Source organism: Haemaphysalis longicornis, unplaced genomic scaffold, assembly GCF_048455015.1.
Source record: "Haemaphysalis longicornis isolate Haplotype H1 unplaced genomic scaffold, Haemaphysalis longicornis Haplotype H1 scaffold_10, whole genome shotgun sequence".
Taxonomy (NCBI): Eukaryota; Metazoa; Arthropoda; class Arachnida; order Ixodida; family Ixodidae; genus Haemaphysalis; species Haemaphysalis longicornis.
In genome coordinates, this window is record NW_027526204.1 from 5,060,526 (window position 1) to 5,084,041 (window position 23,516).

The 23,516-nt window shown below is 49.6% G+C and overlaps 1 protein-coding gene across 5 annotated transcripts in view; it reads right to left on the minus strand.

Annotated features, from left to right (window-relative positions):
• The window catches only part of LOC144158144 (enoyl-CoA delta isomerase 2-like), a 46,494-nt gene that overhangs the window by 17,514 nt on the left and 5,464 nt on the right, over nucleotides 1–23,516 (minus strand). For 3 of the 5 annotated variants that reach the window (XM_077688805.1, XM_077688803.1, XM_077688806.1), the window contains 5 exons: nucleotides 22,805–22,903; nucleotides 18,014–18,375; nucleotides 13,201–13,290; nucleotides 8,646–8,766; nucleotides 3,782–3,871 (listed from right to left, as the gene is read on the minus strand). In XM_077688805.1, coding sequence (XP_077544931.1) covers nucleotides 3,782–3,871; nucleotides 8,646–8,766; nucleotides 13,201–13,290; nucleotides 18,014–18,375; nucleotides 22,805–22,903 — 762 coding nt within the window. The remainder of the gene's footprint in view (nucleotides 1–3,781; nucleotides 3,872–8,645; nucleotides 8,767–13,200; nucleotides 13,291–18,013; nucleotides 18,376–22,804; nucleotides 22,904–23,516) is intronic. The other 2 variants (XM_077688807.1, XM_077688804.1) reach the window with 1 other exon arrangement.

Here is a 23,516-nt window from a genome sequence, read left to right on the forward strand (position 1 = left end):
GATCCCTCGACCCTGCGGGCGGAACGCAATGTGCATCGTGCTCTACCGACTGCGCCACAAAGCCGACACAGAACGGGACGCTATGAACACGCCTTATATCCTCGACTCGTTCAAATTACTGCTGACGAGCGCTCTCTCGTCAGCAGTTGCCACAAGTGCAACTACATTAACGTAACGCAAACTACTTAACGTCGTACGCCCCCGGAAATGCTCTGAATTTGATCGTGCCCCTCGCGAGGGGGATGTTTATACAGGAACTCCTACTTCTAGCAGACTCCTGGCGCCCTCTTTCTGCCATTGTAGAGACTATGAGGCGGTCTTCGAAGGGCGCCAAATTTGAAATCTACAAAATCGATTTTTTTGGAATGACCAAGCGGCGCGCGCAACAGTGCTGTGAGCTGCTTCGTAATAAGCCAATATCTCCATAGAGCATTGGATGCACTCGTCAAAGCTAGTGCGAAGGAGAGAAGAAAAAATTGGCTCCAATCCACGCTGTGAAGTTGGTTGGGAAGCAAAGCTTTAAACGACACCCGCAACAATTGCCCATGCGAGGTCCCTTGAATCCACACACGTGGCTCTACAGGGAGTTAAACCATACATTCCGCCAGCCGTTACCTGGAATTCACGGGGGCGGCGTCCCGAACGCAGCAGCAGCATCGGCCACAGCTGGGCTAGAGCGGGCTGCTTAGCCACCGGGACACGAGTTCAGAGAAAGAACACGGACAGGAGTGTCCTTCGAATGGTGACACAGTGGAACCTAGCCGTCCTGATGTGCTAACTTGCGGCTACACCAGCGCGCAACACAAGTGCAGACACCGAAACGATTCTGCATGTGAGCTTAGTGATTCTCATTTATACGATTTAACCTAGTTTACTAAGTTTGAGAGAACTTTTATATTTCCTATCTATCAGAACCTGTTGCTACTGTTCGCCTTTTGTAATACCTCTTAAGACACATCCGAATTACTAATCACGAATTTAGAAAACGCAGTCTTATTCGTGGAGAGCAGTGCGCAAAAGGTAGCGTTTCTTTAGCGGCCAGATGCTGTATGGGTTTTGTAGATTTTGTTTTCCCACCCTGCAATCCAATCCTTAACGTATATTTGCCGTACGACCACTTTCTGTCGGGTGCGGGTTACCCAGGGGATGCTGTCGAACACGTTAATCAAGTCGTGCCAAGGCACCGTGCAATGGACACAAAGCTGCACCAAAGCAGGCCCAAACACACCACCGCAGAAGTAGACAACAAAAGTTGCACCGCCGACGCCGGCGAGCAGGCACTCCCACGCGGAGAATGCTGGGGGTAAATTCATGGCGCCATCTCTAGTGTGCTCCGTGAATGAAACCCTCCGACACCCCCCTTCCCCCCCCCTCTTTTTCTCCCTACCGCTGCCTCCGACACATTAAGAGTTTGTTGTCCCGCACACCACGAAAGAACCGTTGGCTGGTAGAGCTATAAACCTTTGCTTTACAAAGGGCAAACCACTTGACCACCCTTGCCGCTCATTTAGTTTACGTTTTATTTCTCGCACTAGCTTGCCATTATGCAGACACGGAGGAAGGGCTGCGTGTGATGCTCGATGCTGCTCTCGAGTGCCAAGTACTAGAAATAACTAGAAACATCAGTGGTTATTTTCATCTCTGCAGGTCAGCTCCAAGCCAGGTGTGGTGCAGATATTTACAGGAATGGCCACTGCCCTGCAGTGGGCGTAGACAGGCCGATGATGATGACCTATCATCACCAGCCTACCTACGCCCACTGCAGTGCGAAGGCCTCTCCAATTAATCTCCAATTATCCCGGTCCTGTGCTAACTGCGACCACTTTATCCCCGCAAACTTCTTGACCTCATCTGCCCACCTAACTTTCTGCCGCCCCCTGCAGCGCTTGCCTTCTCTAGGGATCCACTCTGTTACCCTTAATGACCAGTGGTTATCTTGCCTTCGTAATACATGCCCTGCCCACCTCCATTTCGTTTTCTTAATTTCAACTAATAGGTCCTTAACACGCGTTTGTTCCCTGACCCACTCCGCCCTCTACTTGACCCTTAATGTTACACCTGTCACCTCCCGCTCCATTGCCCGCTGGGTCGTCCTCAATTTAAGTAGCACCCTCTTAGTGAGCCTCCAAGTTTCTGCCCCGTAGGTGAGTACCGGTAAGATGCAGGTGCCACACACTTTCTTCTGCAGGGGCAATGGTAGGCTGCCACTCATTATCCGAGAATGCCTGCCGAATGCACTCCACCCCATTCTTATCCTTCGAATTATCTCTGCCTCGTGGTTGGGATCCGGGGTAACAACTTCGCCTAAGTAGATATACGTAGTATTCGCTTACCACTTCCACTGCCTCGCCATCTATATCAAACTGCTGTGCTGTCCCAAGGTTATTGATCATTACTTTAGTTTTCTGCATATTAATTTTCAGGCCCACGGTTCTACTCTGTTCGCCCAGTGCGGAAAGCATGCTTTGCAATTCGTCCCCCGAGTTACTTAGCAAGGCAACGTCATCAGCAAATATGAGGTTACTTAGGTATTCTCCATTAACCCTTACTCCCACCTGTTCCCAATGCAATGTTCTTAATACTTCTAAGCATGCAGTGAATAACATTGGAGAGATTGTGTCTGCTTGTCTGACACAATTTTACTGCACTCCTTATGGAAGACGATGGTAGCTGTGGACCCATTGTAGGTATCCTCTAGTATTCTCACGTAATGCTCGTCTACACCCTGGTACCGTAATGCCTGAATGACTGCTGAGGTTTCGACCGAGTCAAATGCTTTGTCATAATCTATGAAGGCTATCTATATATGGCGGTTCAGTATACTCAGCGCACTTCTCCATCACCTGATTGATCGTGTGAAAATGGTCCATTGTTGAATATGGTCCATTTATCTATATGCATACTGAAACCCGTAAGCAGGGCTGTGACAGGAGAGGGAAAAAGAGGCCCGTACAGAAAGGAATAGGATGCAATATAAAGTACAACAACTCCAGATAATAGAATAAATAAAGGTAAAAACATGGGTGCAAAGGTCAGATGCTAGGCAAGACATCAAAAAGGGGGAAAAAAAGGACGAAAATATAAAGAGTGAGAGAGCGTCACAAGGCTGACAAGAATTTATTTGAGGGCAAGGAACGGATGTGGCCGGGTAAATTTTGTAATTGTTAGAACTGTGCGAAATTAATAAAATGGCTGCCATCCTGCCCTGCGACAGCGGATGAACAGCGCAGCTGTTGTACACAACAACACTTTCTGGTGGGGGACGGTTTGAAATGTGCCTCAGTGTCTCGGTGGGCTTGTCGATCGCCTGCCGAGTGGCTTCTCTGAGGCCAAACTCTGGGTCGTGACACATGTGCTTGGCGTCTTGTGCGAGAACTGCTGCGTACGCTCGCCCTCAAACGGCGTCGAACCCCCTCCCCTTTTGATAGCAGCTGCCAATCTAGTCTTTGCCAGAACCATTGTTCACCTTATCATGCGGTTTTGATGCTTGTCTTGTGGTTTCTTCTTTACATGAAAACTGAGCCCTGTGCTGCACGCCTGATCAGCCTGACGCATGTGCTCAGTGTCCTGGGCGACAACTTCGGGGCACTGCCGGGGTTTTCCGTTAACGACACGAAATTTTCCAGCCGACAAGAGGTTAGCAGCTTCACGCAGGAAAAATCTAAATTTGAGCGCCTCAGTACAGGCACAGAAAGGTGTCATATTAGGAGCCGAGGGAGGCCCGAGACACTTCAGCCAATCCAGCAGGCCGGGAGGAGGAGGAAGGAGAGAGGCGACTCACCCGTGCGATGCCCATGGCTCGGGGAAAGGTGTAGGACGAGCAGCCCTCGGGGCTCAGGCCCAGCATCGTGAAGGGGGTGTGGAAGAACGCCTGCAGCACGACAAGGGGACCAGTGCTTGTGGGACAGTGTGGGTGGGTGCAAGGCCGTTCCCCGACATCAGGTGGTGCAGTGCATGCTAAACGGGGCACGGCCTGCACATTCTCCCCCTTCCAAGCTGCACAGGAGGGGAGTTGTCCTAAATGCCCGACGGGGACAATTGACAGGGCCACCGAGCTTGCTCAAAATTGCCCCTCTCACCACTGCCCAGGAGCGCTGCTAGCGAGTGCCTCCACTACACAGCCTTGATACACTGGCACCACAAGGCCTTTGAACTTACTGGTCAACTGCTGCTTAATTCTGCTGCCCCAGGTGAAATAAACGAGGGTTATGGAGCTCCCTTGATGGCCGTCCAAACACGAAATGCGCAGCTGTGTCAACCGAGGCACTGCTAGAGCATGGCATAATGTGTACTCCTGCAGAAAACCAACATAATTCTAATACAAATACCAGTGTTGCATTTTCATTTGTCAGGGGTGAGACAGCTAAATCAGTTTTGGGAGAAGTTTTTGGAGCAGCGAAATTTCGATTTTGGAGCAGAAGAACGACATTTATTATGTCACCTTACGAGCCTAAAAAATCAAATTTTTGGCAACTTGGAGGAGAAAACTGCACTTTTTAATCGGTTTCAAACGTGCATAACACTGAAACAGCCTTTCAATAAAGTTTTTTCTATCGGAGCATCACAAGGTACGAACTGCACTGCCTTTTTACAAACCATTTTTTACTTCTTAGGCTCTGTGCATAGATAGCATGGAGTGCCGTCAATTGAAAAACTAAGCAATCGTGGGGCATTTTTATTATCATGTGCATGCCGAAATTAATATTTTTGTAATCCCATACTCGGCCTTACGCAAAATAGTAGAGAGCCCCGGCAAAAGTTGCGCAAAGCGAGGGTAACTGACAGTCGTCGCACCCCACCAGCCCTCCCCTTTCAATCCCCAAGGTGCACGTTCACTACGATCGTAATTTGAGCAACGTTGGTTTGTTTAGCCACCTTTCTCTTGGCATTAAATTTCACTCCAGATGGATGAACAATTAGTACTAGCGTGCAATAATAGCCCATTCCGCTATCGGACACTGCTTAAAAATATTTTGCGGCAATGTATAGCCTGCACCACCACTTCGGCAGTGTCGATCGCCCCATTCCCGCGGCTCGCGAGCTCGCTGTCAAAGGCAGCCATAACTCAGCGTTTCATAACACTGCAATGAGTCCGAAATTTCATTTCAAGCACGCACCACTCCTCACACTCAAGGCCGAAACATGGCGAATTCGCGGGCACCACGTTGTTTGTGATGAACTCCCGTCTTTCGAGTCGCGCAACTTCCCGCAACAACTCAAACGACTCGAACTCCAACCACCCCCATAATCAAAACCACGGCAGAAATCGGTGAAGAGCACTCTGCCTGAACCCCGCACAACTGCTTTGCCTGGTGGCCACGTTTTGAATCTTCACCACACCAAGATGGCGGCGCCCAGTAATGTCGTTCCGGAGACACGGCGCTCCGAAAACTGTTGTTTTTTCATCAACTTGTACAAGCAGTTTGTCACCTCCGTACACAGAAGTATTTTTTCTGCAGGAATTTGCAACGGTTTTCAATGGGCAAACTTTAAAAACTCAGAATATCATAACATGTGCAACCCGGCATTGTCATTTTTGAAAAAACTGTCTCGGGGACAATTTTATGCCGGTTTTTAATGAATGATCAATCAATTAAACCTTTACAAACAGCATGACCTTGGGGGTGCTAGAAAAAAATTATGCCATCAGTAAGCATTTTGCCCACTGAAACTGACGGGAGCGTTAAAATCCGTGACTCTCGGACTGTTTTGGAGCAGTTTGGCGCAATTTTTGCAATGTTCAAGCTTTTGGAGCAGCCTGGCGCAGGAAAACAAATGTGTATCAAAACTGCGCAATATGCGCAGCTCTCTCACCCCTGATTTGTGCACAACTTAGCATGCTCAGTGTAGCAGAGCTCTTTGATGTAGGCAGTTACAAAACTCTGCATCAAAAGACTTGGACCTGCACCTGGACACCCCCCGCCACTTCAGATCTTACATATGGTGGCGCCATCGTACAAACTATCCAAAAACATACAACTCATTCAAACGGGCAATTTCGATGTAAGCTTTATTTTAAGGGAGCGTAATTCTTTATTTTTGTACTTTTGTAAGTTATTCATTGCTTTCTTCACTCTGGTTTGTATGTTGCGATTGCTTCCGAGACTGCGCAACTGCCTCAACCGGGAGCCGCGACCAAGTGGTACTTGTGCGGGCACTCGGGGACAAGACAGGCCCAACCTGGAGAAATAAATCTGCACTTGCCACTCTACTTCCAGCCCCCCGTACGCCCAAAAGCTGATCCAGTGGCTCTAAATAGGCCTTTAAAGGGACACTGAAGTGAATTTGTCAAGCTCCCGTTTTTGCTTGCACTGCGTAGACTGGCTCAAATTAGCACACTTTTCATCGTTTATCCGGTTGACAAATCGGTAATTATTTTACAAAGCGCAAAAGAAGAAAAACTACCATGCGCGGTTTGCGGCGGCCGCACCAACTAAGGCTGTGACGTTGGGAGGAGGGGCGCCGTGATTGGACGATGCCCAAGGTTAGCAATCACACAAGTTTCGGTTTCGGTTCTGTAAAACATAACCAATGGCGTTGTTGGATGGGTATTCTCAATATCTCAGTAATCATCGTACCGCGCTTCTGCCATGTTGTCGGCTGTAAAATGCACAAGATAAGCCTCCCAGGACGGCTTGTAGTCGTAGCATTCACTAGCCGAGACCTACGCAGTGCATGAACGCCCTCCGCGTACCCGCAGACGCCCAAATGTCACGCGCTTTTCCCCCATATTTGGAGCTTGCCTCCCTCATGCCTGTATCGTAAAAAGCGTGTTCGCACCAGGCCAAGGGTCTGTTCATTCTGGCCTGTGCCCACTGCCTGCAAGCAGTCGGTGCTTATGGCAACAGCACGCCCGAGAACTCGCTAGCGCGCCAGTGCCAGCCTGCGCGCATTTTGTGAACTAGTTCGTGTAGCCATGAACGTTGCGGCCCAAAAAAAGGTGAACTCAATATAGAAAACATCGGCGGAAAACAAAAAAGTTAACTTACAAAAAAAAAAAGCACGTACCCGCGGGGATTCGAACTCGTGACTTGCAAAACATTTGCGGTGACATACCTAGCGCCCCAGACCACTGAGCCACGGAGCGGGATGCGAAGGCCTTGCTAATATAGGGTATATATTGTACAACCGGTTTACACTTTTATTTAGTTTTGCAATTTCAAGCAGCTTAGGTGACTATTTGTTGTACTGTTGTACTACGCTCGTGCAGTAAGCGTCGCCCGAGTTTCCACAGTAGCTCACGTCTAGCAATTGCATTTCATAGACGTAAAAGCGTTCGCAGATGCGTAGTCGTGCTGCTGACCGCTGTGCTTGTTCGCCCAGCGCAAAAAAGTGCTTTCCGCGCCCTAGTTTTACGCTGTACGGTAAAAATATCAGTTGATTTTATTTCCTTAGTACCTATATTGACTTCGCTGACTCTTCTCCCGCCTTCAAGAGGCCTTATATTTTCCTACTGGCGTACCAGTCAGCGAAGCGTCGCATGTGCGCTTGTGCAGCGCTTGTGTGAAGCGACCTTGACTTGGAGCTAGATACAGTGTACAAACAAACCAAGTAAAGAAAGGCACATTCTTCCATTCACAAACGTGTCCTGGCTTCGTTTCAACTAAGCGAACGAATTGCGACCAAGCAATTTTTTTTAACCTCCTTGATTGCGACGACCCGCCGGCGGCCGGCGGACGAAACGCTGGGCCGACTGACTCTGTCTGAAGGCCGGGGAGCCGTGCAGTAGCGCAGTCAATTGCCAGCTCATCCCCTCCTGACGTCACACGAAAACGCCACAGAAAATGGGCGAGCGTAAAGAGAGGAGGACAGCATTTTCGAATTAGTTTTTCTACTAAATAAAATCGCGTAAACGCGCCTAGAGTGGTCGAAACATGGCCTGGGGACTCCGGACTACCATTTGCGCTAGTAATCCCGCAATGTTTACATATCACTTCAGTGTCCCTTTAAAACAGAGGTCCGCAATCCTCTGAGGTCGTGTTGCATGAAGCCGGGGAGGGGGGGCTTTGCAGGCAAAGAAAAAAAATCGCTGAATTGTCCGTAATATGCGACAATAACTGACAATAACATATTGGCTAAGTGTGAAGATGGGGGACGCTGCCAAGCAGGAGCAATCTCTGCTCCCCCCTGACCCCTCCCGAGGTCACAACTGCCACGCCGGCTCTCGAACAGGGGGCCGCATCCTGTCCCTGTGCAGGCCGCATGTGGCCTGTGGGCCGTGGGTAGCCGAGCCCTGCTTGAGAGCACGCATACAGCTGCGGGAGCGAATTTTTAACTCTCTTTTGCCGCTGGAAGACAACAGGTGATGCGCAGCAGACGACAATGCACAAACAACAATGCATCTCGCTGACCACATGGGTGCATTTCTTTTGCCTACTCTTGCTTCGAATGCACATGAAACACTGGCATAGTTAGCACATTGCGCTTCTTCGGCACGTAAGCACCCAAACACCATTTTTCGCATAGCATGTCGAAGCACATTGTGTCGTTCATTCTGTCACCAACCGAGAGCGCCAAAACAGTGAACCAATCGTAGGGCTGCTTTTTGATGCACGGGGCCTACGGGGAGTTTGGGCACTCCTATGATCGCCACACCTCTGACTTTGCACCAGCAACTCGTGTAAGATGGCCGGTCTGGTGCGCACCTTGTCCGAGGCATAGACGAAGTCAAACAGCCCCAGGACCGTGCAGGAGACTCCGATGGACGGGCCGTTCACCAGGGCCACGGCCGGCTTGGGGAAGTTGATGAAGGCGGCCACATAGCGGCTGCATTGCAAGGGCAAAGGCTCGACACAGGGCACGCACACAGCCGCATGCTCCCCACCAAGCCACAGCTGTGCGGCCTCCACGAAGCTGACTGCTCGCTCGAGACCGCCCCTCTAAAAGAAGCCACCTTCACGGCGGACCTTTCCGGTTCTTTGTCGGGCCTTCTGGGCAGCTTTCGTAACCGGTCGTCTGCTTGTCGCGGCTTGGCCGGCACCACGGGCTGATGGAGCCGACTATAACTAGGAGAAAGCCATGCAAAAGCATTTGCGCTCGCCGCTAGCCGGGTCACTGTCAGTGCAGGTTACAGGCCCACAATCGGCTCTGGGCCGATGCCCACGTTCCTTTCTCTCTCCCCCTCTTTTCTTACATGCAGGATGGTGAGTAAAGTGCCCATGACGATGCTGCCCTCCCCCCTATCGTCAGTCGCAAGGAATATGCCTCCTCATGGTCTTCGATGTGCCGGCCACTGCTGTTTTAGACTCCCTCGCATGCCAACCCACACAGGGAAGGCCCACCCCTCGTGGACCTCCATCTTTCTCTGACATCAGACTCAGCCGAGCCCACACTGGCACTAAACCAGAAGCACACTGCCGTTCTGTTGGAGCATCGTGATGGACTGCAGGCACGAACTCCCTTGGCCCACTGCTGGCCCTGGCCAGATTGTACGACCGCTATAGGACGGAAAAATACGGGATCAACACTAGGCTGCCACTGAGATTTCTACTAAACACCCACACAGCATCCCTTAACCCAGCGTCCATTAACCAACTAGCCCAACTTTCCGTCCTTAATCCAGCATTGACAAATCGATCATGGGGTCGGGCTGGGGGTTGCACAGGACAAGGGCAGTGGATCTTTCTCGGCCCTCTTGTGTCCCAAACCTATGCACCACCCATACGATTCCGGCCACAGTGCCAAGTGGTGGCACTGTGGCTTAGTCTCCTTAGAAGGATTAGTCTCCAAGCGAGTAGGGGGCACATGGACACGAAACTAGAGGAGAAGACCGTCCCAGGACAGGCGCCTGGTTCGAGAGTGTGCAGCTGGCCACTGCCACTATTGCCGACCGCTCTTCCCAGGGGCTGTTGCCTCTTCTGTATGTTCCTTCTCGCACGTGCAGGGACAGTTGTGCTGGGACAATACATTTGGTAGAATCAGCTCCGTTTTCTAACACTGCTCTGATTTTTGCCTGACAATGCGCGAGAAGACACCCACCCTGTCATCCATCTCACTTGAAGACCTCTGGACACCCCGACAGTCCCAAGACCCCGCCCACAACTCCACAGATCCTCACACACTACTGACACACGTGTGTGACTTGAGTGGCTATTGGACTTCACTTGAACACTTACAAACAGTGCTTGACAGTGCTTTGAAAGGCACAGAATGGGACGATACACTTTACCTGTGAGGCACGCTGTAGTGGAAGGCTCCGGATTAATTTTGACCACCTGAAAACCTTCAAAGTGCGCCGAAAATCTCGTACACACGGGCGTTTTTGTTTTTTGCCTGAAAAGCAGCCACTGTGGCCTGGACTGAACCCCAATGCCCTCGGGCTCAGCACCGAGCCATTGCGGCACGGGGGATGACTGCAGTCAAACCTCGACATTAACAAAGTCCTACCTACACCTGAAAACTTAGTTCAAACGTGCATTTTGCTAAATCCAGGTTTTCATGTTAACATCATACGGCTAACATCATCATTCTATCTGTATTGGAGCAGACATTACCACTGCTTTGGGGTCAAAACAAGTATGCCAGTAAAGTTTGCTTAAAGCAAGTAAAGCTAGCACAGTGCAGATATTTAAGTGCAAACAAGTGTTACATCATGCAATCTGTTCTACTATCCAAAAGGTCTTGTTTTAATTTTTCTACTCAACCAGAACATCTCCACAGCACTTCGACACTCTTAGCACTGGGTTTGACTGTAACTACGTAGTGCATTACTGTCACTGCCACGTTTTTGATGACACACGTTCGATAGTGTTACGAGACCAAACTCTCTCCCCTCCTGTTCATGCCAAAGCATGCTTTCTGAAGGACGTGATGCAGGGCCAATGACTGGCTAAGGTGCTGCGCTGCTGAGCATGAAGACACGGGTTCCATTCTTGGCTGCGGCGGCGGCTTTTCTGACGGAGGCGAAAAGCATTACACCTGTGTGTACGAGATTTCGGCGCACGTTTAAGATACCCAGGTGGTCAAAATTAATCCGGAGTCCTCCACTACGGCACACCTCATCGCCTGCATTGCGTCGGCGCGCTAAACCCTACAATCAGTCAATACGGGGCCAATGACTGGTGGTGTTCTGTCTTTGCATTATGAATGTCACGGCTGCCACAATCTAACGTGTTACGAACACAGGAAGGCACGGTGCACATTGACCTTTGGTATAGCATAATTTGTATTGTTTCGCAAAACGCAACAAGCTATGTGTTTTTCCCAGACACAATACCACAGCGGATTTTGTGGCCTTAGACTTCCAGTTGCTGTGCACGTTAGTTACCCTGATTTATGCTCGCACTCTCTCGTGACCTGTTTTAAGGCAGGTAGCGGTTACCGTGCCAATCATAACAGCGTTTCCTCATTGTTTTGTTTTGCCTTTCTGGAAAATCATGACCATTACACAGCACAGACTCTCTCCCCTTTATAAAATCTCATTCTACAACCCTTTCGTGTCTACAGTTGAACCTCGATATAACGAACCTCGATTTAACGAAATTCGCGATATAATGAATTTTTTCAAGTTTTTTAACAAAATTTTGCTAAATACATGTATTTTTGTCTCGATTTTACGAAGTAATTTTGTGCGGCGCTTTCGATTTAACGAAGTCACGGCAAGAAAGGAAGAACGAAATTCCGGTCGAGGCACGTTTTATTTTGCCTCTCAGGCCCTACATTGAAAAAATTCAGTACTCAAATTGACTCTTGAAGGCTAACATGAAAGAAAGGCGGTGAAATCTACGGTTAACAACAATTAAAAGCGAAGAACGAAGCTGCACAAACCGCTAGCGGTCATAGACGGTTTAATAGTGCGGCTTTATTTTGACGTCTCCATCGTTGCCTACGCCAGCGCCCTCTATGCTTAGGCTACCGAAGCCTATTTTAAGCTTTTTTTTTCTTCGCGTCATTGCTCACGGTGCTGCTGCTCTAGGTTGTGCTCGCTGATAACCAAATTAATATTTTGTTCGTGCATCGTTAGGTGAGTCTTGTAAGCAGCATGAGCACTCCAAGAGAAAGAAAAGTGTTCCGAACAAGAGCCTGAGGAAGTTCGGTGAAACTGACAGCCACCGAAGTGTGATGGATGCCATCGATGTTCTGCGGAGGCACGCAGGTGCACACGAATGTTTAAGACCTTGTTAGCGCTGTCAGCATGCGACCGTCACGTAAAGCCCGTCCTGGTCAAGAAACGCCAAGCACTGCTTACGGACTTCTTCACTACGGCTTGAACATCGAGTGCTGGTGGCAATAAATAGCTCTTTGAACGTGGTCATCTTCGTTTCACCAGCGTTCATTAGACAGCTGCGGTGCGGAGAAATCAGTTTCGTAAGGGCTCAGTGGGCATAAAAGTAATTGCTTATTTGAATTTGGCCGGAAGAATTTTAATGTAAGCTTTCCGCTTTCCGGAGCACGTAAGCGCTGCTCCACACAGTGAAGCGGTCCGCGTGTACTCCGCTCAACTCGCAATCATGGCTTTATCTCGAGTGTTGTGGTTGCATCACGCGCCCATACTGCAGAGCCTTTGTACATGAAAAAAGTCTTTCGAAAGTTTCATAGCAGCCTTCCGCTGTTGGCCCGCCGCGCCTAAGCCTACCACTGAATGGACGAAAAGAGGCGTAACTTCGAACGAGCACCTCGGCGGGGTGAAGTTCACGGGACATGGACGCGGGCGCGGGTTCAATTGACTAACAGCGGCATTTAGTAGTGACCGAAATGAAAAAAGAAAAAGTGGAAATCTAGTCTGCTATCATATTTAATGAGGCGTTGCGTAAAAAGCACCGGTTTTACGATGACACATGAACTACCGTCGGCTATCCGAATTCCATTGCCCAAGTGTTGAAACTCTTAATTCACACAATTTTCGCGGCCAGTTTTAGTACAAATTTCGCTTTAATTGGAGAGGTAACTACATAGCAGTTGTTGCCTGGCGAGGGCCAAAGTGTTAAAACCCCAATAACTGGTTAAATGAACTGTAAAATCGAAACCTCGATTTTACGAAATTCTCGATTTAACGAAATTTGCGGCCCCAAGTACGACTTCGTTATATCGAGGTTTAACTGTACAAGCGAAATTTCCTTTGGGCAGAGACCGCACAAGCCGATTCAAATCAGCCTGCTGGCATGTTGCAGTGCTGCATTGGAAAGAAACTGTTGATCGCACCCGACATTCACACTCGGATTCGATCATTTTTAAACTTCCGCCTGAAGTCAAAGTACTCACTGAAAGTGTTTTGGATTCCGAGAACTGCCCCCCCCAGACGAACTCCCTGTTTTTGGATAGCTGGATTGTGAAGGGAAAGGCTGGGCCAAGCTAGAAAGATGCAGGGAAATCAATCACAAATCAGTCACAGCCGAGCACGTCAACCACGGGGGAATCTGGTGCTGCTCTCTGCAAAGGGTGCCCTCGTGAAAAGGGAGGGGCCAACATGATCCTCTCCCTCACCATAGAGCACTTGTCCTGCCAATGCTCGTCTGAATGCACCCAGCCACTGTTTGCGAGCAAAGCAATGCCTACTGTGTCTACATGCGAGACTTCAGGGCCAACAGTACGGCATCTCAGTGTGGGCCTCATGGCCAGTACGGCTAGTAGCAGCACAAGTGGTCCCAATGCCCGGCCTCTGCCTGCCAACTCCGGCTGCATGGACACTGTGCCCCCTGCGCCCAGTCGTGCACATCAAATGCCTGCAGTGGAGGCGTTGCACAGCGACCTTAGTCGCAACGCCACTGCACCATCGCCTCGCCAGAAAAGAGAACGAGAACACCTTTGGGAATTCCTGTGCTAGTCTCACTTGGACGTTCGCATGTCTTCCAAGGTTGTTAACAATTAACACTCCGCTCCTTTCCCACCAACATCCTAACCTTCTTTTACTAACCTCTACTGCTGCCCAGCTCACTTTTCTGTTAACCTCAAAGCCAGGGGCTCCCGGAGGCTGGATGGCTCCCTCACTGAGGACTCGCATGGTTTTGGGCTCCCTACCGGCTCGTGGATACGAGTTTTTGTCCGCAAGCAGCCCGCCCGGGCTTCAAAAAGCCTTTGGTGTTATCAAATTCTTAGCAACAGCACAAACAACACGAGACAAAAAGAAGAGGGCACAGTGTTTGTGCCCTCTTTTTTTTTGTCTCGTGTTGCTTGCGCTGTTACTATGAATATGCACCAACTCGTCCAATCGTATGTTTTCGGGTTATCAAAGACTTTTTCCCTCGTGATCTCCCGCTTCATGATTCTGAAGATATCTAGGCACCTCTTTGCGTCCATTCTCTTTTTCCAGGCCGCTGTCTCTGATCCTTTCCCTTCGTTTTTTGTTCCCTTGGTCGCTTCCCCTGCACTTCCATGTAGGGAAGGCCCTGTGGCACCCTCTACATTTTCCTGCCTTACACTGCCCTGTTTCGCAACAGCTCTGCATTGCCTTTTCTGGCATCTCCAAAAGCCAGAGCGCTTTAGTTCCAAATCACGTGACCCGATGCTCTGCCCGCATTTTTGGGAGCAGGTCCTGTCCAGCCTTGAAACGTGGGTGGATTGTCATCCTTCCACTGCGTGTTCAATAAGCTTGGGCAACAAGAGCCAAGGCTTAGCAGGCCAGCCACAGGCTCGAGTGCACCTGCAAGATCTTCATTTCGTCCTCACTGTGCCGCCGCCGAACAGTCCCACAGGAAAGACAGCCCCCCCCCTTACGCTTTCTGCATTATGCAACGGAGAGTGGGGCAACATCTCAACACGGCCGCTCTGCCCCCATGCAGTGGGGCTCACTACGAGTGACCCTTGAATAAAGGGGCCATGCGGACAAGATGAAAGGTTGCTTTCACTAGAAACATTGCTTTGTTGCGACAACAGGCCAGCCACTTCTGCCTGTGACGTCCCAGAATCTTGTTTGCGTGACTGGCAGCCGCCAACCTAAGCCACCACCGAGGAACATCAGGGGAGGGAGGCATCTAGTTCCCTGTGCTCACATCACTCGAATGCTAACGCACAGTTGATACGCTGATAAGTATGCTTTGTTGGGCTCATAACTATGCCCAAGTTACAACACTTCTGCCTATATTACATCATGCCACTTTAGCGTGAAATTTGAACATTCTCAGTATTTCTTGCATTTTTTCAGTTTAAAAAGTGTCTTCCGTGGCTGGAACGGAGCTCAGTGAGCCACCAAATGCTTGTTTTTTCAAACTGCACCGAGTTCGTGGCTCATAACGCAGGGGTGAGACAGCTGAATCAGATTTGGGAGCACTTTCTGGAGCAGCGAAATCACGATTTTGGAGCAGAAGAACCTTAATTTGGAGCAGAATAACTATTTTCCGCAACTTATGGGGGGGAGTGCATTTTTTATTCGATTTTGAATGTACATATCACTTAAAGGTGTTGTGCCACCAAATTTGTTGCTTGTGCATTCTTTGTTGCAAACGTTTTATAATTCGTTAGAAAGCATGATACATGCTCTCACACGCACATATTCTGAGTGAAAAATTTATTATCGCACGATTCATGTGAACAGGATTCCGTTTCGGTTTCTGGGCGCCGATTCAAGCAGTGACGTCGCAGTGTTGCGAGGAGGCTCTGCCACGGCGGCGCTGCGGTACGTTGCGACTTTACTGCGGCGTCTGCTCCCCCACATACGTGCTTCACCACGGAAGTAAACACGCCGACTCGTCACGTCAAGCCGCGACAGCTCCGACGCGGATTCTTTGTCTGCATCCTCGGATGCAGACAAACGGAAACCAATGGATTTGCAAACCATAAAAATGCTAAAAAAACGCTCAAGAAAAAAAAAAAAAAGAAGAGCTGCCCCCGCCGCGAATCGAACCGGCAACGTTGACCGGATGGGCGGAACGCGCGAGACCACTGAGCCAGCGAACAAACGATTCTCCTCAGCGATATAGCCGGTGTACTAGATGGAGGCCCATCCTTGGAGTCGTACGTCGGTGTTTACTAGCTAGTTTACAGAATTCCTGGCTTGTAAACTCACATTTTTTAAATAGCGCTTGCGCAGCAAGGTTCCGCGAAGCCCCCGCGACAGCTTATCGCCATCAACTCTGCTCTTCTGCGAAAGCGCTCGCAAAAATAAGTGTGCCCGGCTGCGACTGCGATTTTGCACTGAAGGGATAGTGCTTGCCGTACTTTGGTTTTACGTTTTACGTTAAAAACCTTTGCCGATACTGATCTCTTATTGCCCAAATTACCCTACGTAACTGTTCTTCTGCACGAAACTGACCTTATATTTTCTACAGGCGAGCCGATCGCACACGCATTCCGGGGTAGCGGCGTCGCCGAAGAGCACGGCCGAAGCGTCGAACGCCAAAATACGGATCGCATTAGCGCTAGTGTTGAGTTGTATGGGCTTCATGGAACTTACTGAGTTTATTACCCTCCAGAAACTAACAAAATAGAGCCGCGTTCATTGCGGCACGAATGTTGTCGGGGCGCAGTTTTCGCTTCTCGGTCGATTGACGACACGTCGTGCGACCAGTCAGGCGACCGGTTTTGTTGGCGTCTTCGGTCGGCGAGTCAGTCACACTACGGCGACTTTCCATCGGCCGACGTGTTTGTGTCGCCGTCGGCGTGGTGTGACAACGCGGTCTGGCAATTCGGCAGTTGGCCGATGTTTTAACGACTCGTCGGCGTCGCGTCGTCGTCGCCGTCGTATCGGTATAGTCACAGAACAGGGAGGTATAGTGTGTCGATACGACCAAGCGACCAAACAAACTGTGGTAACTGGAGTTCACGTTCACGTCGCTCGAGTCGCTAGCGTTGTATGACGTCACAAACTTTGCTGCGCTGGCAATTCACTGACGTCATGGTTAGTGGCGCTAGCGATGGGTCCGGATTTCCAGAAGAGCATTTAGGTAATTTTTAGAAGCGAATTAAAATATATATTAAGCGCTTGCTGTACCCAGCACTTCGTGTTGAGGGTCGTTGCATGCAGAGGAAGCCTACAGCAGGCTTTTTACAGACTTAAAATTTGGTGGCACAACACCTTTAAACAGCCTTTCAATAGTTTTTTCTAACAGAGTATCACAAGGTACGAATTGCGCTACCGTCGTCCAAACCATTCTTTAAATTCTTAGTTTCAATGCATAGGTAGCATGGAGCACCGTTGAAAATATCGAATTTATTGCAAGTGAATGCCGAAATTTTTATTTTTGTAATCCCAGACTTGGCTTTACGCCCGAGGGTAGAGCCACGGCAAAAGTTGAGCAAAGCGAGGTGACGGTCGTCGCCCCTCCCACTTCAGTCCCCAAGGTGCACGTTCACTACAATCGAGCAACGTTGGTACGTTTAGCCACTTCCCGCTTTGCATGAAATTTCACTTCAGATAGATTAGCCATTATTAATAGCGTGCAATAATAGCCCGTCCCGCTATCGGACACCACGTTTTTGATGAACTCCCGTCTTTTGAGTTTCGCAACTTCCCGCAACACATCAAATGACTAAATTTGATCCCAGCCACTCCCTAACCAAAACCACGGTACAAATTAGCGTAGAGCGCTCTGCCTGAACCACGAGCACCTTCCTCGCCCAGAGGCCATGTTTTCCTATCTTCCCCACACCAAGATGCCCAGTAATGTCGTTCTGGACGGAGCTCGGAAAATTGCTGTTTTTTCATCAACTTATTCAAGTTGTTTGGTGCCTCAGTACACAAGTATTTTTCTACAAGACTTTGCAATGGTTTTCGATGTAAAACTTAAAAAACTCACAGAATACAACTTCCGCAACCCGACACTGTGACATTCGGAAAAACTAATCAATTAAACCTTTATATACAGCATCACCTTGGGGGTGCTGGAAAATTATGTCGTCAGTAAGCATTTTTCCTCAGTGAAACTGACGGGAGCATTAAAATCCTTGGCTCTCGGACTGTTTTAAAACAGTTTGGGGCAATTTTTGCGATTCTCAAGCTTTTGGAGCAGCCTGGCGCAGGAAAGCAAATTTGTATCAAAGCTGCACGATACGCGGAGCTGTCTCACCCCTGATAACAGCCCCCTCATTAGCCGTTTCTGCTGCCATCGCAAGGACTCCCTCCCGAGGCCAGAGGACTCACCGCACGAGCTCGGCGGCCTCCTTGGCCAGCACGTCGGGGGGCAGGCCCGTCTTGAGCCGGTTCATGAAGTTCCCCAGGTCGTTGCCGCTCGAGAAGAAGTCCCCGGTGCCCGTGAGCACCAGGTAGTGGACGTCGTCGCGCTCGGCGGCCTCCCTGAGGCACCCGACCATCGTGTCGTACATCTCCAGCGTGATGGAGTTCTTCTTGCTGGGCCGGTTGAAGCGCACCACCATGCCCTTGTCCTCCACACTGCACACCAGGTCGCCCTGCGGCTGCACCCCGCTGCCAGCAGGGCTCGGCCGCGACCCAGTGGAGCCGGCCAGCTGGCCGATCAGGGCGGCATACTCCTCCTGAGCCTTCTCCTGTCGCAGGTGGGGGCAGAGAGGAAAAGCGCTGCGGCTAGCATGCAGAGAGAACGCGACGGCACCGCACGCACAGGGACGAGGTGTACTAGCAGCAAATGCTACGGAGCACGATGTGCAAACAAAAGCAGCACGTGATTTGCAAGGCCACACCTCCTCATTAGGCACTAGTGCTTACGCAGACCTGGACGTCAGAGTTGCAGGACCAGCACTGCTGTACGGGGATAAGCTTGCTCTCAAGCAGAGACGCTGGGGGAGGAGAGGGGAACCGCACACCTCATTGTGACTGCAGGACTGCGTCCTACCATGCAACTTCCTGCACCAAAAGGAGGGACTCGCAGTTTATCGTTGCCTTTTGGGCGACTGCGGGTGATCACACACGTGTGCTGTGCTTTGCATGTAGAACAATACGAATTACCCAAGTGAGACAGCTGTGAGCTACTATATCAATTTCATGTCATTGTTCTTTTTTGCTAGGGCTAGCGAAGCGCAACGCTGTGGATCCCCATGAGTGCGATACTTCACCCCTTCTGCTGTGCATGAAAGCATAATCCACAGCCCCGTTGAAGCAATTAACAGTACCATAAAAAAGCAAGTGCCGTAAATGCACGAATAATCTGGAAGTAGTGTCCAACCAAACGTCGAGCTTTCCCACAGCGCGGATTCAGCATTCTCAGAGTGCCACAAAACTGATCTGATTTCCAACTTGGAGACTGATCATCATTCACACACAGGAGTGGCCCTCAAGAGCGGCACACAGTGGATTGACCTACACAAGGGTCGAACTGGTGGCGCCTGATCACCTGCGACTGTTGTTGATGATGATGATGATGTTAGGTTTTCTTGGCGCAAGGGCATCAAGGTGAAACAGCGCCAGTACTATGGTGAGCATTATTCAAGTGGGAATATAAAGTACAGAATATATAACAAAAAGTATCTCAAATTTCTGTTAAATAAAGAATTGGTGTAGAGGGCCAAGTAAAAACAATTGTCACTGTGACAGGAATTTTCTACATGCACCCCTTGCCACCGTCTTTGCGGTAGCAATGAGAGGCCCTACTGGGTTCTAGCGTGCGATGGTGGCTCGGCTCACGGGTGATATGACACGTACCTTAAAAAATCGACGTCTGAGAGGTACTTAAAAACACGGTTAACAGAGAAAAGTGGCGCCTATTGGGTGTTGAGCAATGGGTGTTGAGGGATCATGCGTGCGTACAATTCTGGAAAATGAAGCCTTTTTGCGGTTCAAGTAGTTCACATTCTACCAGTACGTGAATGACTAACAACCCTCCACACCTCAAGCAGCGTGGCTGTTCTGTTCCTTTCAACAGGTACGCATGTGTAGCATGGGTATGGCCTATGCGCAGTCTGTGATCCCGTCCCGTTTCTCAGTGATCGATCTACCTAACTTGGGCTTTACCATGCGCAATTTGTTTGCTGTTTGCCCATTCCAATCTTCCTGCCATTGGTCGCGCAGCCTCTTACGTACGTACGCTTTAAGATCCTCCTACGGGACGGTTTGAATATCTAGGTCACTCCGAAAAGCTGCAATTACAGCATTCCTGTCTGCTTGCTCATTTCCGGCTATGCCACAGTGACCTGGGACCCAATAGACTGATTTCAAGTTTTGGTTTGAGGGCTGAGCACAGTTTTATCAATTGATTAAAGAATGGATTTTTTTGTAACTTTCCTGACGCTAAAGCCTGCACAGCACTTTGAGAATCTGTGAATATCACTGACTTTTGGAAATTGTTCTGAATAATATATTCTACAGCCAATACGAGGCCGTGTGTTTCAGGAGCGAATATAGTGGCTTTAGGCATAGTCTGACGTGGAAAAGTTTGGACCATGTGCAGCACATGATACTGCACCAGCTGACTTGGAAGCATCTGTGTAGAAGTCAGATGCTCTGTACTTGTTCTGCAAAAGCAAAAAGTGCTGCATAATTAATTCCTTTGGAGCTGTTCTTTTGTCAATCTTCATAAAAGAGAGATCACAAGAGATAGGACTGAGATCCCATGGAGGGACAAAGTCAGCAAAGCTGGTTTTCTGAGCTTCAGTGAAGGATATTCCCAGGCTTGTGGCCAGTGCCCTCACCGACAGAAGAAATGGCTCAGCCATGGCAGGTCGCTTTTCAGAAAGCTTGACTGCCTGGTTACGTAGAGTGCTGTTCGGGTGTCCGGTCAAGGATGTCACTTTTAGAGCATAGTTCAAACCAGTGTACTTCCGCTGTGTTTCAAGAGACCACTGGTTGGCTTCCACATACAGGCTTAAAACAGTGCATGTTCGGAAAGCACCTGTAGCCAGACGAAGGCCAAGATGGTAGACAGGGTCTAACATCTTTAGTGCTGTTCTCACACCAGATTGATAAACAAGACACCCGTAGTCGATCCGGGACCTCACAAGGCTATTGAATAAGCCCAATAGGCACTTTGTGTCAGTACCCGAAGACTGGTGTGAGAGGACTTTCAGGATCCTGACTGTATCCAAACTGCAGCCATCCCTGTCTTTCCTAAATACAGAGTAGTTCTTTAAGAAGTTTGTTTGGTTCGTCCTCAAGCGTGCCTCCTGGAGACACAATACTTATTTGGTGTTGTGACAGCAATTCATAGATATCGTCCAAGTTTTTCAGGAGGCCTCTGCAGTTCCATTGGAGTACATTATCAGCTACCATCAGCTTATGCTGAACAAGGATTAAGGAAGTGCCATGCTGTCACCCTCCCAGGCTCAAGACACCTTCCCAGAAGCCATGACCCTAGGTGGCTTTTGCTTTGAACGGTCAAGCGACGTGCCACGCCCTATCGGCTTGCCTATCGGCGTGCTTTGACGCGCCCTATTATTTTTCACTTATCAACTCCTACAGAGTGGCAGAAAAGTTAATCGTCTCTTATCGCAATGACAACCATGAGATCATGTATACATTTTGTATGGAAACTGCCGTAGCGAACCCAAGAGGACGAGCGTGCAGGCGGAAACTGTACACTGAACGCAGTTGAGCACTTCTGCGACGCCACGCATAAAGCTTCGGTCTTTTTTACTGGCTCATGAAGTCCAAGCTCGCCGTTTTGTGGACTTTTGTTTGTGGAAGACGCCTTCGCGCAGCAGATGACGCCGAGGTGCGTTTCAGTTCACCTCCGCCTGAAACAGCAGTTCACATCGGCATGGCCATTGAAAAACCTGGGAACGGGCTGCTGCAATGGGTTTCGGGGCAATAGAGCAGGCACAGTAGGCTATACAGGAGGCTATGGTCCAACTCACCAGGGCTCAGTGAATTCCACCTTATTTATGTCTAAGGCTTCTCCACTTGTTGCTTCTCCATCACTGATTGTGGGAAGCTGAAGTACAGACTGATGTTCTGCAACTTTCAAATTCATTTATTAATTGAATATAGCTGCACCTATCGGCCAGTTCTGTTTCTGTAATGTCACGGCAGATGAACTCTCACAGGAAGGACACAATCCTGCATTCTCTTCACTTTCCTTCGCTCACCACTGGTCTCCAAGGCAAGGCTGGGCATACAAGAAGCTAAAGAGGCCTTTTTGTGCCGTTGTAGGACTTTTGCTAACGCAGGTTGTACAAAGGCAGAAATAGTTCATGTATTGCCAAAAGCCACTTAATCATCTGCACATTTTTTTCATTTAGTATTTGTAACATGGTGGAGTTTGCTGAAACAAAGGGCAAGACCAAGAATGTTGGCTTCCCCTGTGCTAAATGTTTATACTTGATGTTTTTTGCCAGGGCACACACAGAGCCGTGACCTCTGCCGATATTTGTGGGTAGGGGGGTGCCACAAATGATGCCACTGGCTTTGCCTATTAACATTATTAGCAGCAGAACTGTTTATTCTGCAATCACATTGATGGTGATGCTGGAGGCCTGTGGGAAAAGCTGAGGAAAGCCAGCATGATAGAGTCGCAGGCCCCATGCTGGCCAGTGTGCAGCAAAGCAGCCCCATGCTTGCACTGCGACCTACACTCAGAAGCGCTGCAGTTTGTACACAGAGTCCAGAAACGGCATGTAACATCGAGACCTTGAAAATAATAAAAATATTACGCAAAGGTTGGAAGTAAATGGCTACCGATTAATCTGTTGCAACCCGCGCATAAAGTTTGCACCACTTCAGTGTCTTTGGTCACCACACAGGTCAGACATTTCGGGATACCCCTACAGAAAACTAAAACTCTACAAACAATCGAAACTCTGTGCAGAGTACGCCCAGTGCATCCAAAAGTGTTTAACTTTAATTCAGAACTGATTTCTTGTTTTGCTTCACTCATTTTATTGCCTCTCTTTCTTGTCTGCCCACAGAACTTGCATTGCGAGAGCAGCTCTGCACTGCCCAAGAGCTGCACTGCACTGCCCAAGGAGGGGCAGACGAGACAGGCCCAAACACACTAATGCAGCCCCTTGCATGCACAACGAGAGTCACCTGCGGCATGTCCCCGAGCGTGTTCCAGGCGTCCCACTTGGCCTTGCCCACCAGGTCAAACACGCCGGGCTTGGAGGCGGTGCATTTCCCCACTGTGGCCTGAGAGAGGGGGGGAGAGAGAGGGGGGTGCCACTGGGGCTGTGCCGACCAAGAGTGGAGCCGGAAATGCCCACATCCTGAAAACCCTGAAGGAAAGCGGCGCTGCTGAATCGGACAGGACAGAAGGAGAAGCCCAGCTTAGCACAAGTGCTGGTCTTCCGGTCCCAGCTGAGGCCCACCTGTACCACTTTTTCTTGGGCTCTCAGTCCCACCTGATGAACCGCTGCTGTCCTTCAGAGCCATGTACCAAACAGCCCAAGTTTCAGCTCCTCTGCGAATCACCGCCCCCAACACTTTTCTGCCCGACGGTTTCTGGAGTCACAGAGGTTGAACGGCGCAACATGGCTGGTAGGCGTTTTTCTGAAGAGGTATGCAAATGTAAAATGAAGGCACCTGGCAGCATTTTGAGCAAGTGCTCAAAAGAAGACACACACTTCAGCTGTTAAACCTTAGCGAACAAGTTGCCTTACTATCACGGGCTGCGTTTCCGCTTTCATTTCGACCTGATGTGTTGCTTCCATGCAGATGCGCAGACAGGAAATCTAGGCAGGGGAAGCATATCGCCGCATGTCAGTGGCATGCCGTAAACAACACCTTCATCGGAATTCACAAA